A 20,126-nucleotide genomic window follows, 5' to 3' on the forward strand; every position below is an offset into this window, starting at 1 on the left:
GTTTATTTATTAAATGGCTGAATGGACTGCATCATGTCAGCAACACCAAAACATCCACTGCCTTGACATGTCTGACATGCCAGGCCCAGTGAAAATTTCAAGAGAAATTTCCACTTAAGTAATTAAGACTGATTGCTTCTTAATCCTTTAAACCCTAAGCCTAAGATGGTCCACCTGGGCTTTTTTTCTTATTTTGACTAACTAAAAGATAAGAAAATATGTTATGAATAAGACCGTTTGCCCATTTTTTCCAGAGCACTCTTTCTTTCTCCAGATCTTTCAAAATCTAGCAATCATGTACAATTCATTGCATGTTATAATACTGCTAAAATGGCTTTTTCTCCAGCTTCTAGTACAGGCATGAGTGAAATTATTGTAATGACCCAATAAAACATATAAAGTGCAACGTCTCAGATTTCAGAAACCGTTGGATTTTTTCCAATTGCACAAACGATGAAAGAGTTGCAGCCATCCAAACTGCATAAGGGCAGGGTGTGTCAACGATGACATATCAGGTTTTAAAGAGTTAAGAATCTGACCCTTCCAGACAAACTATGGATGACCAGACTAATGGAGTATGGTCACACTGAAGGGAATATCATATAATTTTGGAATATTATAATCTCATTTGTGTGATGTGTAACTATTCCATGATCCAGTTATTTGCACTTTGTTGGAATTGAGGAAAATGCCAGGAGTTGGTTTCCAGGAAACCTCTCACAAGATGTGATTAAAAAATGACTCAGCATATATTTGTTAATATCAAACCAAAACCACAATCCATTCTCAAACCAAAGTGCTTTTATTGGACGGTACAAATGCTAGAATATCCAGCCATATCAACTGGCTATTTGCATCAGCTTTAATAACAGTATGATATACCTGCGTATTGGTGAAGACCAGTTGTTAAATTTTCAGAGATCTGGTGATAAACAGATGATATAAATCTAAAAAAGTGAGAAATTACGGATCTGAAACTACAAAAATTATATGACACCAAAATGCAAACCCTACAGTGAGTCATATGAAATACTTTGGGAAAATCCAGGTCATCAGAAAATGTTTCAGATAAGTCAGAGAAATTTTAATCTCTTTGAAAAGAAATTGACCCATATTAAAATTGTCTTATTGTGAAAAAAGCAGTCACTGGATGACGGAGATGAAATGATGGAGGAGTCTGTGAAACTATCTCAGATATTCTAATGGCTTTAACTGTCGAATGCACAGCAACCACATTGTGTATTGATTGAACACCACATGGCCCATTACTGTTTTCAGTGTCTGTAGTGAAATTACTCCCTGAGGCCTTTAGGTGGCGACATTCAGTCATTGTTCATGAGTCATTCAAAATGATTGTGCTGGAAATTTCTGCGGTGTCATATGACCATGTGAAACTATGCACTGTCAAGGAGTGATGGTGATATGAACATGTCTCCTTATATTCGAAGTACAATCATACTGTCATTTTATGCAGGGCTGTAGGAGAACAGTTACTGCACATGTAGTGATGCCAGTAGAAGGTTCCTTTGCATAGAAAACAAGCTGTGTAATTTTGGTGGAAGTCATTTATAATTTAAGGAGGATTCTGTAAAATCAGAGTGGCTATTACTTGGGAGGGCTGCATTTAAAACATGAAGACATTAAGAATAAAACAGTAGTCAGTAGTGGTCATGACACAGCTGAGGTGAGGACCAGGGAGGATAGGAGATAAGGTCACAACACCCCTGCTAAAAATGATGATGATGACCGACTTTTGTCTCAGCACACACAGCCTCCCTACTGCCGTCCATCAGGCACTGCAGAGGAGTACAACAAATCAGCGTTCTCTGGTCCACCATCAGCCCTCCCACTCCTTCTCCACCTCTCTGTGTCTCTCCTAGATCGTCTCATAAGTGGGATGCTCTGCAGTGCTGCACACTGAGGCAGCACAGGCTATTTATTATCCATCCAGACAAGAAGGAGCAGACAGGAGCTGCAACATCATCCAGCACTGAAAAGAGGTAAGACTCCTCAGGGATGTGCAGCAGCAGCAGCAGCAGCAGCAGATGCTCTGGGAATAAAGGAAATAGAAAAGGATCAGAAAATGCTGAATGTGAAGGTATGGGGTGCATGTAACAGAGAGGTGATTTTATTTAGACATTAGTGTATATGTTTACAGTATAAACCTATGATGAAATTGAAGGTATAAACGCAAAACTGTGACAAGGACAGTAAAAAGCAGTGGTCAGGTGCAGGAAACAGAAGAGAGAAAACATCTGTGTCATCACGTATTTATGCTAAGTCAGTTCATTTCATCACAGGTGAGTCGGAATCAAGTTCAACTTGAGGTGACAACTTGACCTCAGTTATCTAATCATAGGGGAACATCTCCACTTTTTGGAATGTGATGTACTCAGTATGGTCACACCTCAAATATTTAAGCCAAATGTAATAACTAATTACAACATAACCTCTTATTTGTGTAATTTAAGCTTTTATTTTTTTTGATTCAACATCTTTTTGGTTTTTTGGGTCCAGAACTGTAAATAATCAGATGACCCCACCCAGAATGATGTCATGACCCACTGAGGCATTACAAATTAAAGCATGTAGGAATTCCCTCTAATGCACTGCATGATTACTTGCAGTTAATGTTAAGGATAATGTTTCTGTCTTTTCCAAAGGTGAATGGGTGCTGTTTCATCATGCTCAAGTCTCTGTTTGTCTATGGAGTACTGGGAGGTGAGACAATTTTAAAAGAATAGTACACCACTGGCATGTAAAGTCTATTAACATGTAGATAAACCTTTTAAATCACATTATAACGGACTTGTGTTATTAGGAATCCGACGCTACAGCACTGAATACATTAACCCCAGATGTCCTCAATATGTTTTGGTGCATATTTTTTGGTCTTCATTAAATTTCTACGTATGGGACAAAGTCAACAGATCCTTAGAGGAGGTGCACACAAAATCAGCTGAGCCTCAGACTGCTCCTCTAAATTTCATCTACTGTACAACAAACTGGAAAGTTAATACAAGATAACACTTTTGCAATTGAATCAGGTTAGATTAATTAGGCTCACTTCTTATGTGACACTAGAACAACTATGATGTGAGAGTCCAATCATTAACATGCTTTTGTCTTTATATTACCTCTGGTTCTCACAGCCTACGTTCAGTTATCAAGGAAAAATGTAACCAAATGTATCAACATCCTAACTGAATCTGTTGTAAATCAAGCATGTCTCTACATTCAATCTAGCATTACTTAGTAGCACGTGTATTAATATTTTATTCTGAAGGTCTTGCACATTTCACTTTTTTTAACACTGTGATATTCAGATTTTATTTTATTGTTCTTATACAGTCCCCTTTTGCACTAAGTGTCTTGCTGCTAAATCGAACTGAGCTGCTAACCTGATTTTCATTGTTCCTGTGACAGTAACAATACATATCTATTCTATTCTATTCTATTCTACATTCTGTCTCATATACCCTTTTGTGTTTCCTCCCAGTGTTGCTGATCCCAGCCACATGTAAACTCATCACAGTGTGTATTGAAGATGACAACGACCTGAGAGTGGACTGTCTGATCAAGGCCAGACCTAACAAGATTGCCAGCTATGAGTTTTCCTGGTCTTCTGGAACTGTGGAATCCGTCATCAACACCAATGTTTCAGGTTCATCTCCGGAGGCGCGGTTCAGAGACAAAAGCACTGTCGAGGAGTTGGAAGATGGCGGCTACAGAATGACACTGACAGGCTTCACAGACACACTCCCTCACAACACCACCTACATGTGCAAAGTCACTGGTGCGAGTGACGACATCACTGTGGAGAAAGGTAGGTGGACTGACAGTGTGTGGATCTGAATGAGGGAGACGTAGGAGACTAATTAGAGGTTTTCAGAAGTGGTTTACAATAAGTGTTATTTTTCTTCTCTTTGTCTGCAGATAAACTTATTGCATGTTCAGCTGTCACCTTCTTGATCAAGAGCTCCTTCTCCTGGTTCATTTCCCTGCTGGTTTTCTTCTTCTATCAAACACATCACTAAGGCACCTGCTGGTACACTATAACCACACCTGAGCATCCGTCTATGCCCACAAATTACAACAGGAAAAAAAAAGCATAAGTTTAAAGGTTTAAGTGATGATGAGCAGCTTTCATCTTCAGCTTTTCTTGGTTTATTTTCAAGAGCACTAACATTGTTTCCATTAGTCTCTTTAACAAAGCAACAATAACATGTAATGTATGTTCAGACTCAATAGATGTGTTCTCGCTATAGGGCCACACTGCATATGTGAATGTATAAGATTAATAACTTGTGTAAATATTGCTGTAGAGGCTGCAGCATTTCTTTTCAATAAAGGTGAGCTATTTAAAGCATGACACTGTGTATTGTGTGGTCCAACTTAAACCTGGAATATAAAAAACAGAAGTGTTATGAACATATGTGTTCACAGTATCTACAGAAATGAACTTTTTACTGTTTTTGTCTAATTTTATAGTTGATGTTATTGTGCACGTTATGCAGCCGATGTGGTGGTTTTGCATAGAAAATAGAGCGATAGAAAGTCCATCTCTGCACTGCACTTCAGAATAATCATTAAAGGAGTCCTTCAAGGAGATATTTAATTTTCTCTGTTCCAAGGAGTTCATTGCAGTTTCTATTGGCACAGCATCAATTTACAAATGACTCCATCAAAGAGGGCCCAGCATAGTTCTACAAAATACCCAACATTCACAGTTCCAAATAGAGGACATTGTAATCTAATTTGCAGTCAATAGTTTAGTGGATCTGACGTCAGGTTTATCAGACTTCATCAGAGCACTGGCTTCATTACAAAATGAATCAGTATAGTTAAACATCTTAAACAGCTTTTTTGGGAAGTTCAAAAGTAAATTGCTAGCTAACATCTAAGTAATAAAATTTTTATTCATTTACATTTACATTTACATTTATGCATTTGGCAGACGCTTTTTTCCAAAGCGACTTACAGGGGAAAACCAATCAAATCAATCAATCAATCAAATTTTATTTATATAGCGCCAAATCATAACAAAAGTTATCTCATGACACTTTACATACAGAGTTGGTCAAAACCAGACTCTAAGCCAATTTACAGAAACCCAACAGAATCCTCCAGGAGCAAACACTTGTGACTGGTGACAGTGGCGAGGAAAAACTTCCCTTTAACAGGCAGAAACCTCGAGCAGACCCAGACTCCTGAAGGATGGCCGTCTGCCTTGACCAGTTGGGGTTAAAGAGAGAGGGTAAAGGATGAGAGAAAGAGAGAGCGATAGAGATAGAGACTGGGGGAGAAGGGGGGAAGTAGGGGGAGACACATGGGTGCAGTTGAGGATAAGTGAGTGATGACGACGAAGGCAGGAGAGAGGCAGGACCACAGCAGCAGGTATTCACACAGTTACTGTTTTAAAATATTACAAGATTTACTTTATTACTTCCTTACATTTCAGTGCCTTCATTCAATATGGTATGCACATTAGCTAAAGATATCCCTTTATTTTTTGTCAGCCCATAACCTTTGCAAACCTATTAACACCCTGAAGCAGACAAAACTACAACGCTGTATTTGTAAGCAGGGGTTGTATGTAATGATGATGACTGTTGAAAAAAAAAAAAATTTGCACTGACACATTCACTATCTTTCAGTAGTGAAATGCAAGTATTTTTACTCAAGTACTGTACAAAATTAAGTTACATGTACTATAGTCATAACATGGTTCCATTTTAGGCAAATCTTACTTAACTCCACATATTGGAGGAAAATATTGTGTGTTTTACTCTACTACATATGATTGACAGTGTTTGTAAGTTTTTAGATTACAATTCTTAATCCCCATGACTATTCAGTGAAAGCCATATCTTCAAATATGATCTTTTTGATAAACTGATGGATGGAGTGTTTGGGTTACCCACCTTCTAAGATAAATAAACTCTTACTTACATATGGAGAGACATGTGTTTCTTTATTAATCAATCAAATACAATAGATGTGCAACCAAAAAAGAGATTTGAGAGCAAAAGACAATGAGTGGCAATAAAAAAATCAGATAATTTTATAATAAATCAGTACCTCTTTGCTTGCAAGTTCAAAAGTTTTGCCTGCGAGTTAAACTGCACTTAACTGCACTATTTCATTGATTAATAAAGACATAAATGTCTCTCCATATTTATCCAGCTGTAAAATACATAGCCTAACCACAAAACTTTTTTGAGATGACACATAACTGGTTTTAAGAATACAGTGAATTGCCTAAAGAACCCACAAGCAGTCAACAGACAGTAAGTTCAGTAGTTTGACCCATTGGTTCTACATACAGCATCTGCAACACTAAAGTGCAACATACACATGAATACAAAAATATGAATCAAGAACCATCATGTCAAATTAATTAAACTGAGCTGGGTATATGACCTGATATTTTACTTTAACTAAACTGACTTAATATGATCTGAATAGTGGTTTCTATTACTGTCAATTATATTGATTTGATGCGACGCAGAGCTGCATGATGTTTGACCCTCGGTGTTTTCCGTAGTAGATCGACAAAAATAACGATGGCGACTTCCATGGGCAGCAGTAAAGCTACAGAGCTGTCTAAAGCTGAATACCTCAAACGTTACTTATCCGCTGACGAAGATAAAACAAAGTCGAAGGGGAAACTTAAAAAGAAGCGGCGTAAGGTACCAGAGAAAGGGTGAGTCGACGAAAACGTGTCTGGCTTTTGTTAGGCTTGGTCTGTGTGTTATGTTAGCCGTTAAGCTAGCTGCAGTGTGTACTTGGACTGTTGCGAATGTTTCAGACGGTAATATCATGTACTGCTTTTGTTCAAGACTGAAGATAGTTGACGATGACATCGATTGGAAACAAATGGTCCAAGAAGAGAAAGAAATTGAGGAGGAAGAGGATGAAGCTCCAGTGGTAAGATGACTGAACTCGGTAGCTAACATTAGCTCACTAGCCTGTGTGCGTTCTTACATGGAGTGATAATCCCTCTGTTTCCTGTTAATTTGTTTTTTGTATTATCATTATTGTTATAGTTGCTGTTTTGACAGTATATTGTTTTAGTCACGTGTTACAAAATTGTTTATAGGTATCATATTTCTTTCTTTCAACAAAATAACATAATAATGCTGTTACATTGGTTAAAATGCATAACTGAAAGTAGTTTGTTCCACACATTTCATACTATCGTTTCAAGTTATAAAGTATTACTGTATACAGTAGTAGATATTTTTTCTCTGAATAAACAGATGTCTTTATTGTTGGATGTCCAGTAAATATGTGTCACAGCATGACCTGTTCAGCTACCATTCTAAAAGTCAAACATTGAAGTTGACATGCTTGGTTTGGTATTTCAGATTGCAGAGGTGATTGATGATCGACCAGAGGAGGTAAAACAACTTGAAGCCTTTAGGACCAGTAATAGATGGAAAGTTATTGGAGGTAATAAATTGGTATATGTGAATGTACAGAAGTTTTATCTGAGTGGTTAAGAATTTTTTGATTTAGTCTGCGGTGCCTTTCCTTTTAGCTGATGAAAATGAGAACTCAGAGCAGGAACAAGGAAGAGACCCAGAACTTGAAGCACCAAGCAGGAGCCGCCATGATTCACCTGAGGTGTCAACAAAGGGAAGAAGACATGACTCCCCTGTCAGAAAGACTCGACATGACTCGCCAGATGCTTCTCCCCCTAGAAGAAGTCGCCATGATTCACCAGATGCTTCTCCTCCTAGAAGAAGTCGCCATGATTCACAAGATGCTTCTCCTCCTAGAAGAAGTCGCCATGATTCGCCAGATGCCTCTCCTCCCAGAAAAAGTCGCCGCAATTCACCACACATTTCCCCTCCAAGAAGGGGTCGCCATGACTCACCAGACTTGTCAACTCCAAGGCAACGTTCAGGAAAATCAGGGAAGATGCAAGCAAGAGGTGAGTTAAGAGCCTAATTATGGAATTGAACATAGAGGACATATTCGGTCTGCATAAATATTGAAATGTCACAACACCCACATGGTTATTATTTACCACTCTTCATTAATTGTTCATGATATCTTTTAAATCATCTTACTCTGAATAGACTCCCATAGTATTTGCTTAATTTGAACATGTAAACATGATTTGGTAGGTAAAACAGTTGGCCATCCTCCTTTCTTCTTCTTCTAATTAAAGTTATATTTCCTTTAAGTTCTGTTCCTTGATTCAGTAAATAACTAATTACTTTGTCTCTGTCAGACTCACTCATGTCCTATAAAGAATAAAACCAGCTCAGCTTTTTCAGGTCAAAAAGGTTCACCTGAACGTCATCGGTCACCGGGGGCAAAGAGGCCTCAGAGGAGGCATGATTCAGACTCGGATCAGTCACCTCCACGAAAAAAAACAGTAAACAGAGAAGCGTCAGATTCTGACCAGTCACCACCAAGAAGGAAATCAAAAGTAAGACGAGGCTCAGATTCTGACCAGTCTCCACCTAGGAGGAGACCGCAGGGTGGAAAGGTCTCTGATGAAGACTTGTCACCACCTCGTAGGGCTGGCCAGTCACAGGTGAGCGAGTTATGTTTTTTTGCAGAAGTACAATGAATAACAAAAAGGCTCTGCACATTCTCCATCTAGCTGATCTGAAATAGATGCATTTCATTTTATTTTTAGGGTCCAAGAATGCTTTCTGGTGGCAAGGCAGGTCTGGTTTCTGCGGAAGTTCTGAGGAAAGAGCAAGAGGTGAACAGGCGTAGGGACAGGAACAATCAACCACTAGAAGGTTTGTTGGGTTGGCAGATGATGAGTATTACATTTTCCCACATGGTTATAGATGACTTTGAGTATATTCTTGATTCAATCTGGTGAGGTTAATATTTAGCTATCTCCACTAAGATAACATTTTGCATCTGCTTACTTCCTGCTACTAGATGAATCCCGCAATGCCCAGACTGTGTTCCGAGACAAGAGCGGTAAGAGAAGGGATTTGGAGATGGAGAGAGAAGAACAGAAGAAGAAAGCCGGAGAAAAAGCTGCAAAAGATGAAAAATACGCTCAGTGGGGGAAAGGGTGCGTCTCCAAAATAGTCTGCATATTTGATAAGGATGTAGGGCTAAGCCATATATTGAAGTAATTAAATTAATCCAAGTGTAAAATATTTAAATTGCAAAATTGGGATTTGTGGTTTGGATCTTTCTCAAAAAAAAAATGACAGATGCATCTGTTTCTTGTTCTGTATATCAATTATGATTGTGTTTTTCTAGTCATTTATGTCATATGATTTTAGAAAACAAAGGCTATTTTTTGAATCACATGCCTTCAGTTAATGTAGCTAGAAAACAAGCAATTAGAATCATATATTACCCACAATGTAGACAAAAATGAGATTACATGTTTTGTCTCCATCACCTGTAAAGTATAACTGCTATTTGCTTGCATGTTTACATGATTGAAGTCAGTACATATTTACAGGTTGGCCCAGAGCCAGATGCATCAGCAGAAACTTGAGGACGCCGTTCATGAAGCCCAGAAGCCACTGGCACGTCACTGCGATGATGAAGATCTGGACCGAATGTTGAGAGAACAGGAAAGAGAGGGGGATCCAATGGCTGCCATGCTCAGACGGAAAAAAGACCGCAATTCAAAGTTGCAAGGTGTTAAAGGTAACACTGGTGTTTCTTTTTCTTCAAGATGACTGCTACTGAAGTAGTTGTTAAAGATATTTTTTAAAATGTCCCTTGCAGAGAAACCTCGGTATAAAGGTCCAGCCCCCCCTCCAAACCGTTTCAATATTCTCCCAGGCTATCGTTGGGATGGTGTTAACAGGTACAGTGTGGTTGTTTTATTTCTTGACAAGTCATTACAGTAATGCTTTTGTATTGTACTGAATGCAACACATAGATAATTTGTGCTCTTGAAATCAGTTGTGCAATAAGTTGAGTTTGTATATTTTTTGTTGAGGGTTTACTCTAATGGACTACATCAAAAAATGAGATGAGGAGCCATTATGGAATTAACAGTAAAATTCTCTGCTTTGTCCTGCAGGTCAAATGGTTTTGAACAGAAACGCTACATGAGGATTTCAGATAAAAAAGCAGTCCAGGAGGCAGCTTACAAATGGAGTGTGGAGGACATGTAACAACAAACTTACAGTGATGATCAGGAGCCAAGTGGGACTGACTGTAATTAGTAAATATGTTGTGTTAATGTCGAGACAGAATAATCTGTACCATTAAATCAACTATAGATTAGACGTATGGACTCAACATAACTGGCATTTATACTGAGAAAGTCTCAGGCGGTTCTACATTATGAAAAGTGTGTAAAACAATAAACTGATAAACTACAGATGTGATTGTACATAACAGTGATGTGATGGCATCCATATGATTTTGTAATTATTGAATCAATGTTGAGAGACAAACGTTTTTCACAGTTTTATTAAATGTTTTGTATGAAAAACTGGCCTCTGAATTTCTTTAAATGCACGGTAGATTCAACCATAAACTCTTGTGTTTAGTAATCAAAACAAAAGTAAAACAGTGAAATGTACATGAGATGGATTCCTTTATTGACATTATATGTAAAACTGCAAAAAAAAATTAAAGACCAGGCTAAAACGGAACATCTCAAATAAAGAGTAGAAGAAATAGAAATAAAAACTGGATAGGAAAATAAAAGTAAGATTAAAAGAATAATTCACACTTACTGCACCTGCACATTGATGCATCCTTAAAATCTAACTTTTTCAGCAGCAATTTTTACATATTTCATCTTGAGAACATTATAGTGTTCATGTGAATTACCACGTATTTTGAACTAATAAAAGATTGTTGAAAATTATTTAAGTTATTGTAAATAATATAGTCTACTTTTATGTTTTATTACGTATGGAAACTGCTTCCACCATTGTACGGACGGGAGGAACCTTCAAAGCGCCACAACTAACACTTGCTTCCACACGGAATGTTTTCATTGATGCACGCGTAGCTCTACGTGAACTCCTGAGGATCTTGAAGACATGTAATATTCGGTAAAAACTACGATTTTTTCACCTTTGGTGTATCACATTTTGGTGGTGTGAACACAGACACCTGATAATTCAGTTCAGGGTAAAAATGAGTGAGTGGAATCCGATAGCGAAGGTGTACGACCCGCTAAAAGCCGGCAGCATCGACGGTACGGACGTGGAGCCCCATGACCGCGCCGTATGGAGGGCTATGGGCGCCCGCTACAAGCCGAACAAAGGTGTCGTCGGGGACCCGTTGCTTACTCTGTTTGTGGCCCGCCTGAATCCACAAACAACCGAGGACAAACTGCACCAGGTGTTCTCCAAGTACGGAGACATCCAGCGGCTCCGGCTGGTCCGGGACATCGTAACGGGCTTCTCCAAAGGATACGCCTTCGTTGAGTACAAGGAGGAGCGGTCCGTGGCCCGGGCGCGACGGGACGCAAACAAACTAGTGGTGGATCAGCATGAAGTGTTTGTGGACTTTGAACAGGAGAGGACCCTCAAGGGATGGGTGCCCCGGAGGCTCGGCGGCGGACTGGGAGGGAAGAAGGAGTCCGGGCAGCTGCGGTTTGGAGGCAGGGACAGGCCTTTCCGTAAACCCATTAACCTCGGGGCTGGTCCGGTGCAGGAGAGAGGTGGAGGCTTTGGCGGAGGGAGGGAGTGGGACAGATCAGCCACAAGAGAGAGGGAGGACCGGGACCGACACAGAGAGCCTGAGTGGGGGAGCAGGGGGAGGAGAGATGACCGGGACAGAGGCAGGGACAGAGACAGAGACAGGGAGGACCGCAGGCACGGAGACAGGAGCAGACACAGAGACAGGAGATGAGGCTGAGATAAACAAAAGTGGACATGAACCCAAAGGCATGGGCTTACTCAGGACAGAGGAAGTCTGAGACGGATGTTTGCATGTGTGAAGACAGGATTTGTGTTTTGCAGCTCTACAAGAAAGAAATGTGACCCTTTGCACACGTTGGAATGTTTCAATCTGAGCCACATCAGATTTTGGTTTATCTGGTGAATGTTAAATGATGACTGTGTGTTAGGCTAACTAATGTCAAACAGCTTCCATTTTATACTGGTACTAAAGTAGATGTTTCTCACTGATGTGTGATTTGGTGAATTTCCCTGTTGTGGGACAAATAAAGGATTTTCTTGTATTGGAGTATGTTCAACAGCTATCTTTAAGGCTGGGTAATAAAATGATAACTATTGCTACCTACTTTTGTATCATAGTAATTGTCTAATTTCTATTTTGTCTTGATATTTTTTGGTTCATATCGTTGACTGAAACACAAATGTTCCAGTGTTTTGGTATTGTACTTTTTACTCATGCCTGTTTTGACGCCACATTCTACATCTAGATTCCTGTAATGTTCTGCTTTAATACCTCTAGTAACCAACTTTCAGTCAGAAACAAAAGCAACAATTAGTTGCTTCTTTTCTTGGTCATTATCAATATTGACTGACACAAAGATTTTTCTTTTTACCCTGAAGACATGGGTAATATTACTCAACCCAACATATATATTTATTTCCTCTCTAGATGGACCAGTGGTTTTTAACATTTGTTCTGTGCAACCTTAACTGGAACTGGTCTGCTTTCTTCTTATTCATTCGAGTCCACCGGTCAACCTACAGGTTTTTTATGCAGAGATCCAGTGTCTGTTATGTAATCTGAGACATATCACAGTGTTGAAGCATTGTTTGGTCTTTGGTCAGGTGGCCACTTGAGGTTTATCTTCTGTGAGTCATGTTTTTCTTTCTTTGCTCACTGAAGATTATCAACCTCATGCTTATTACAACAGAAAGGAAATATTGTGCAATGCTGCCACTTTACAAAGGAGACGATTACCAAATAAACAGAGAATCTGTTTAACACAGTTGTGTTGTCAGTTTTTCCAAATCTGCAGCACCATAGATTGTGGTTACTCTTTAAAGGACGGCAATAAATTTTAAAACCCATTTTATTTGTAGGAGTGCCACTAGCAATGCAGTTGTGAAACTGTAGTGCAAAGCAACTAAACCTTACGAAAAAGCCTGAAATGTTAACATTTGTTTGTGTTGCTAAACATAGAAGCAGTGAAATGGTTTTTATTACATTAAAAGTTTCTGTACAGATGGGTTGTCACTGTAAAATAAACCCACTTATATCTGTAAGTGACAATAATATTCTTAAATGTGTGAATGTGTTGAAAGTTTGTTTTCAACTTATTGATCAGAGCAGCTTTTTTTTTTAATTGTTGACCTCATGTTTTGTTGAGTCTCACTGCAGCTGTTTGATCCTGGATGCCACCCATTTACAGAGATTAAGTTTCAGTATTGAGTCACTGGGTGGATTGTTTTCTCTCAAGCTGACTGCAAATATGTGATCTTACCAATATAAAATGTTAATGGTCTGGTGCTGGTATTACTTCATTAAGCACTGCTCAGCCTAGTGTGGATGCATCATTTGTCTATTAGCTAATGAGACTGAGGGGAAATTTATCAGCAGTTACCTAAGAACTAATTCCTTTGTAATACTAATGTAATGAAATACACAAGACAATAAAAAGCAAGTGTTTTTGATGAAGAGTATGCATCAACTAAAGAATGTTTTTCCAGATGCAAACACAGACAGCAGTAGATGTGGTTAAGGATGGGGAACTCATCAGGACCAATTCCTTTCAGTCTAAAGTCTAAACTCCAGAGTCACACAAGTTTTATGGTACAGATCTAAAAGTACAATTAATGCAAATACAAGATATAGCCAGAACACCCCCCCACCCCCGACTCATATGCTTTTCATTGACAGATTTAACCATTTTTATTACTTGTATTAGAGTCAGACTTCATTCACAAGGCACATCTGGTCAAGGAGGTTGTATTGCTGCAGGTGTCACATCAGAAAGTTAAAAAAAGACAATACTTTAAAAGAAAAAGACCAGAAAACCGAACAACATAAACATTGCCAGGTTGTAGATTTAGGAGCTGTTTCTAACACAACATAAGGTACGTTCACATGTTTGTTTGTTTGTTTTTTAACTGACATGAAAAAAAAGACCTTAGTTATATATGAGTGAAAATATTAGATTTGGGCCACTTTTGCCAACATTGTGAACATAGCCTATGTCGTGTTGTCATGGAGTTTTTCAGTGTCCTCAGTCTGAACAGTCACTTTGCATGGATATTTGTCACAACTGCGGTGGAGGGAGTAACACATGTTATAAAGTATGTACTGCAACATAATGCACTGCATGAAAGGAGCAGTAACATCAGTATAGAACGTTATATATGCAGTAAAATAATGATGGGGGCCATTTTACTGCACAACTAATACTGATAGTACTTACATAATCTGGCTTAAACATTTTTTCAATTGCAACCTTTTCTTGTAATGGAGTTCTTTCACTGTATGTTAGATCTTTTCCTTTTTTTATTTACTTTTACATTTGCACACTGAAATCTGATATTGGCCACCAGAGGTTTCAGGTAACAAAATACAAATACTTTGTTACCTTATGTAAGTAGAAATGTTGGTTATCTGTACTTTACAAGAGTAATTATTTTTCAGCTGACTTTTTACTTCTACTCCTTACATTTTCACACAATTATCTGTACTTTCTACTCCTTACATTTTAAAAATAGCCTCGTTACTCCTATTTCATTTCAGCTTGTTTTCATTCTGGCTTCACATTGTTCAAATAAAAAAAAAAAAAACTATCCAGATAAATCGCACCATCCAGATAGAGTGAATTTGATTGTGGTTGGATGAGAAGAATAAACATATACCATTCCGAAACCCTATTGGTTTGTATGCGATCCATCGCACTTGACTTTTTGCACCATTACAATACTTATAAGTAACTAATCACCATATCTTATGGTCCATGAAACACATGTTAATGCTCAGTAGTACACATATATGGTTCTTTAATACATTTGCATTGTACTACAATGCATTCATTTTCAATGGGCATACGAGGGCCGTTTAATAAGTTCATGGCCTCACCCAGAACAGAAAAACACAGACTGATAATTTATATTTTATTTTTCAACATAATCTCCATTTACAGCAATGCACTTGGTCCATTGATGTTCAAGCATCACTATCCCATCACGAAAGAATGTAACATCCTGTATTATAACAACCAGTATTTCTGGGTGAGGCCATGAACTTATTGAACAGCCCTCGTATATGCGGCTGAAACAGGTAACCTAGTGCATCCTATTTTAATATAACATTGTTGTCATTATGGCCTTTAGAAAAATGTTTTTTGGGGAGGTGGGGTAGTGCACTATAGGCCCCTGTGGCGCAGCCTAAGCTTTTGTCCTAATGACATTTTTTCCCCTGCATTTACTTTTATACTTCAAGTAGTTTTGAAACCAGTACTTGAGTTGATACTTCAACTTCTACAGAAGTCTTTTTAAACCCTAATATCTATACTTCTGAGTAACGAATGTGAATACTTTTGACATACTTCTGTTGGCCACACTGTTAAAAAATAATCTGAACAGTCACATTTGAGCAATATATCAGAATTGAGCAGAAAGTGAGAACAGTGTGAACATAGCTGAAGTTATACCATGATGACACTAAATAGGGAAACAGTGAATTAGAGCTGCAAAGAGAATAACACATTGTAAAGCTGCCATCTTTATTTATTCATTGTATTTATTTATGTATAAAGATGATGATCCTTCATGTTTTACAGGAAAAGATGAGCCGGCTGTCATGTCACAATCAGGCTATTTTGAATTTAACTGTGTTCAAACTCATGTAACTTGGTCTTTGCAGTGCACATGAGGCTGATTTCTTATTTTTGTTCCTAATACACCATCGTTAATAAGTCGTGTTTGCTTGTCCAGCGGAGGCAGCTCTCAGCCTGTTGACAAACCCGGTGTTCATGATGGGCCAACCAGGATAAGTCTCTCTTTGGACTGTGCTGAACTCGATCCTGTAAACCGACATGTCCAGACACTGTTGAACTGTATATGAAACCTCAGCACACTGTGATGTCACCAAATGCTCTCTCACCTGAATGCCGGGTTGATGCCAATGTTGTCTTGCTGTGGGAGTGCAGGTGTTCTCCTCCTACGGCAGGACGACGGTGGAGGGAAATCCTTCTGATACTGAGATTTCATGTCTGTCGTCTCTTCCTTTGGTTCATCTGTCACTGCTCCTGTTTTGTTGTCTTTTTGTTCGTCATCTCCTGGTTTCCTGCCCCTGCTGCTGCTGTTGCTGTTTCTCCTGTCTGCTTTTGAGGAAGAGGGATGGAAGGGTTCAGCCTCCTGGTGTGTGTTGCGCTGGTGACCTGAAGAATAAAGATGACCTCAGTAAGGAATTAATTGACACAAATGAATGGAAAATGTGATTTATTAACCAGGAAGGCTTGCTGAAATTAGATTCCCTTCTAGAAAACAGCCTTGAGGAGACGAGACACAAAAACACGAACAGCAGACAGGAACAAGCAACACAATAGACAGGAAATTAATAAAACAGTCACAAGACTCATAAAGAACATCACACAGGGAATGGAGGACAGAAGTTTGAGGACAGCTTGAAGCCAGTTCTGTCAACATGAGGCATATCTAAGATTAAATAATTACTAGAAAATTTACTGTAGACACCAGATTTAAATGACAGGATAGATGTGAAGATGATATTGACCTATCATATCAGAAAAAATGAAGGATTTACTGATAACATAATAAAGCTGATAGAGTATAATTTTCTAAACTGATCCCTCATCAATCCTTTTCTAGCCCAAATGCACCAAAAGTCTTCCAAAATCATTAAACATAACAGCAGTCCACATGTGCCCTGACTGAGCAAACACTAGCACTTACACAGACACAAACACAACACTAGACTAATCTTATAACAGATATGACTTCACCCTCCTAGTCAAGATATGACCACAGACCTTTGCCTCTGTCTTGTTGTGGGATGGGCTTGAAGCAGAAAGCCTCCCGTGATGTAGTTTCCATCTTAGTGGGATTGTCCGGGTACAGGAGAAACCCTGAGAAAATCAGGACCAAAGACCAAGATTTAAAAGTATCGTATTATTATAAGACAAAAAATGTAGTAGGTTTTACATTTAGACATAGGACATAGACTCCAAACATTTTCAGACAAATTTCCAAGCAAGTATTTTTGTTTTATAGCTTGAGTTGGTCATTTTTAGGTAGCCATCACACATTAAAGAAACATAATGTTGTTCAGCATTCATCCTAAAGCATTATGTGACAAGATGCACCATAACAGGAAATTTGGTATTAATGATTATTTCCCCACAAACAGCAGGATCTCCTCATATCATATTGTTTTATTTTATTGCTTTTCAAATAAAATCAGCAATACTACACAGTAAAAACCACAATATATTTCAATAGAGGAAATTTACTTCATGGAAGGATTAACTTATTACCTACGGATCAAGGAACATATCTTCATAAAATGCTGGAGAAAATGACTGTACAATGAACAAAACAATACATAATTACTACTGTCTGTCATTTAAATATGTTGTGTTTAACCAGTGACTCCTAGTTTCTGTCTGTTGATAAAACAAATTAAAAAAAACTATAAAAAAAACAACAAAACAAAACAGTATATTTCAACTAAATATTTTTTTCATATATCCTCATCATATGTTGAAAGTGTTTCATACAAGCATCATTAAATGTCTGATCCTGGAATAAAAAGAAGCAGCAAACCTTTACCTGCCACTGTTGGTGGTTCCCCCCTGTAGGGTCGAGAGCGCACAAAGAATTCATGATGGCGACGTGGGTGTTGTAAGTTGGCATTTTCAAAGAACACTTTGTCCTTTGACTCCTGAATGTGCTCTTGACTCACTGGCATCACCATTAGCTTTGAATCTGCAGCATCTACACTAAACATTGTCAAAAAAAACAGCCGAGTTTTATGGGCTTTCAGCACTGTATATGTTTAATGACTGCTATAATACATTGTTGTGCTATATCTAAAGTAGACACAATGTCACAGGTGATAAGTATAAACTGTACACAGGTAATAATATGTCAACATAATCACACTGTCCAACCATTTCCTGTGTTTTTTACCTTGTATGTTGGTCCAAAACACAAACTGTACCACAGATCTGCAGTGTTGCCCTATGCTGTCAACATTCTCAGTACTGTTGTATTTGTGTGTGCCAGGATATACACAGGGCTACTTAAAGCCTGTTTACTGCAGTAGCCATGGCATTTCATTCTTCTCCAGTGAGTGACAGATGCAGTCGATACCAACAATAAAGGAGCTGGACCACCAACACAGAGCTGAAATTTGCACTAGCTGCTTTTATGAACAAGTTAAAAATGAAACAGAGACTAATAAGGACATTCTGCTTGATATATGTTGATAATTTTTGAGGTGAGTTGATTTAAAGAACATTCTCGTACACGTTTTGTTACATCAGCTGAGTCTTGTTTCCAAGGTGATGTATCTAAAATCTAGACTACTTGCTTAAAGATGTACAGTAGCGGCTAAAGTGATAATAAAATAAAACTGTCTCCACTTGCATTTAGTCAAACATCTCAACGAAAAAAGAAAACATGTTGTCTTTTCAGCGGTTACCCTGGAGCATTTGGCCTGCACTCAGCAATGCACTGTGCCTCCCAGTGCTCAGCTGGCAGATCTCCCAACTATACGTCTTTCACATTAGAGGGCCTGTTTTAGCCTGTAACTTGTCAGCAGGGAATCTTGCACTCCTGACAAACATATAAATGGTTTTCTTGATTTTTGTCAAAGGTATTTATTCGCATTCCTTCATGGCCTTACAACCCTACCACTTCACCTGTTTGTCAAAAACAATGAGCTTAAGGAATCTAAGGCTTAAGTAGACCTTATCACTATGCATAGCTTTAATTGTGCATGAGAGTTAGATTAGATTGTATTCACTGTGTACTGAACACTTGACAGACAACAGATAAGTCTCATATCTTAAATGCACAAAGTAAAATCCAACAAAAATTTGAAGAATCCTAAAAATCCAAAAATAAACTTCCTTTTGATATGTTGTTAAAAGATTGAACAGCTTCTTATTATTACACAAATCTGTGACTCCAGCTGATACTGTAAAACAGTGAAAGCATTTATACATTTACATACAAATTTTATATTAAACTTTACATAAACTTCTTTTTTTATTACACTTTAATACTTCTGTCATCTATTTTGTTTTGATCCTCCTCTGTGAATCACTCTGGGTTGTATTTTGGGTGAAAGGTACCATCTATAAACGGGTAAAATAAGAATAGGGCAATTTATAGCATACATTATGCTATAAATTTGTGATATAAATTTAAACTCTTTTTTTATTTTAGTATTTTTTCATCTAATTGAATTGCCTGTGGTATTGAAAAATGTCACATAGTGTGACCGTAATTTATCTTAAGATGAATTAATTGTCTTAACATGCTTTGATAACAATGTAATCTAAAAAGTTTAGAGAGATAGCAATCACATCATGTCTTTTTAAAATACATGATACTCCTGTTCAGTAAGGTCAAAGTCACTCTATTGCATGCAACTGACAGCTTTTCAATAAGCTTAAGCAATGTCACAGCATTTATTACTGTCATCTTTTAGGATACATAGACCTGGCCAACTTAATCAACCCCAGATCATAACACTGCCCCCACAGGTACTGTAGGCACTAGGCATGATGGGTAATCACTTTATCAGCCCTTCTTCTCATTCTGATGTCCCTGTCACTCTGGATAATGTATAATGATAATTAATAAGACATCCAAGGTAGTGAATGCTTCTTATAGACACTGTATATTGAAGATAATATGGTGTTTTGATACAGTTAGTACACAAATGCCACTGGACAATAAATTTGTGTCACTTCACTTAAAATCAATGCATCATTATCAGCAGGAACAGGTGGTTTCTAATTTATTTCGCTTGTAGTTGTTATAGTCTATTTTAGTATTATTAATTAGTAATTTCTGGTACATTCAGCAACTTTTATACTTTTTTATAAGGTTTTATTAACTTGTCACCACACTCATTTTTCACCTGATTTGTACAAACGACACACATACACTTCCAACAGTCTCCTCTCACTCATAACGTAGACATTTTAAAGGTATAAGTATACCATTTGACTGAAAAGCTTATGTGTG

At 38.0% G+C, this 20,126-nt stretch overlaps 2 protein-coding genes across 2 annotated transcripts; both read left to right on the forward strand.

Moving 5' to 3' along the window:
• The first annotated feature begins 6,544 nt into the window (after window positions 1-6,544).
• bud13 (BUD13 homolog) lies at window positions 6,545-10,444 on the forward strand. The gene is made up of 10 exons (XM_030154948.1): window positions 6,545-6,706; window positions 6,843-6,930; window positions 7,371-7,455; window positions 7,544-7,939; window positions 8,289-8,551; window positions 8,657-8,765; window positions 8,914-9,052; window positions 9,455-9,645; window positions 9,727-9,808; window positions 10,028-10,444. Exons 1-10 carry the CDS (start codon window positions 6,567-6,569, stop codon window positions 10,119-10,121), a joined length of 1,587 nt encoding a protein of 528 aa, XP_030010808.1. The 5' UTR covers window positions 6,545-6,566; the 3' UTR covers window positions 10,122-10,444.
• Window positions 10,445-10,941: 497 nt separating this feature from the next.
• snrnp35 (small nuclear ribonucleoprotein 35 (U11/U12)) lies at window positions 10,942-12,870 on the forward strand. Its single transcript, XM_030155104.1, has one exon. It carries the CDS (start codon window positions 11,101-11,103, stop codon window positions 11,818-11,820), a length of 720 nt encoding a protein of 239 aa, XP_030010964.1. The 5' UTR covers window positions 10,942-11,100; the 3' UTR covers window positions 11,821-12,870.
• Window positions 12,871-20,126: the final 7,256 nt, after the last annotated feature.

This window comes from Sphaeramia orbicularis, chromosome 14 (genome assembly GCF_902148855.1).
Source record: "Sphaeramia orbicularis chromosome 14, fSphaOr1.1, whole genome shotgun sequence".
In the NCBI taxonomy this organism is placed as follows: domain Eukaryota; kingdom Metazoa; phylum Chordata; class Actinopteri; order Kurtiformes; family Apogonidae; genus Sphaeramia; species Sphaeramia orbicularis.

What these genes read in the sequence shown, in the direction of transcription:
- snrnp35 (XM_030155104.1), top strand. Translation starts at nt 11,101, where the DNA reads ATGAGTGAGTGGAATCCGATAGCGAAGGTGTACGACCCGCTAAAAGCC.
- bud13 (XM_030154948.1), top strand. Translation starts at nt 6,567, where the DNA reads ATGGCGACTTCCATGGGCAGCAGTAAAGCTACAGAGCTGTCTAAAGCT. An exon ending in CGTAAGGTACCAGAGAAAGG is followed by an intron (nt 6,707 to 6,842) that starts GTGAGTCGACGA and finishes CTTTTGTTCAAG; the next exon opens with ACTGAAGATAGTTGACGATG. An exon ending in GTAGGGCTGGCCAGTCACAG is followed by an intron (nt 8,552 to 8,656) that starts GTGAGCGAGTTA and finishes TTTTATTTTTAG; the next exon opens with GGTCCAAGAATGCTTTCTGG.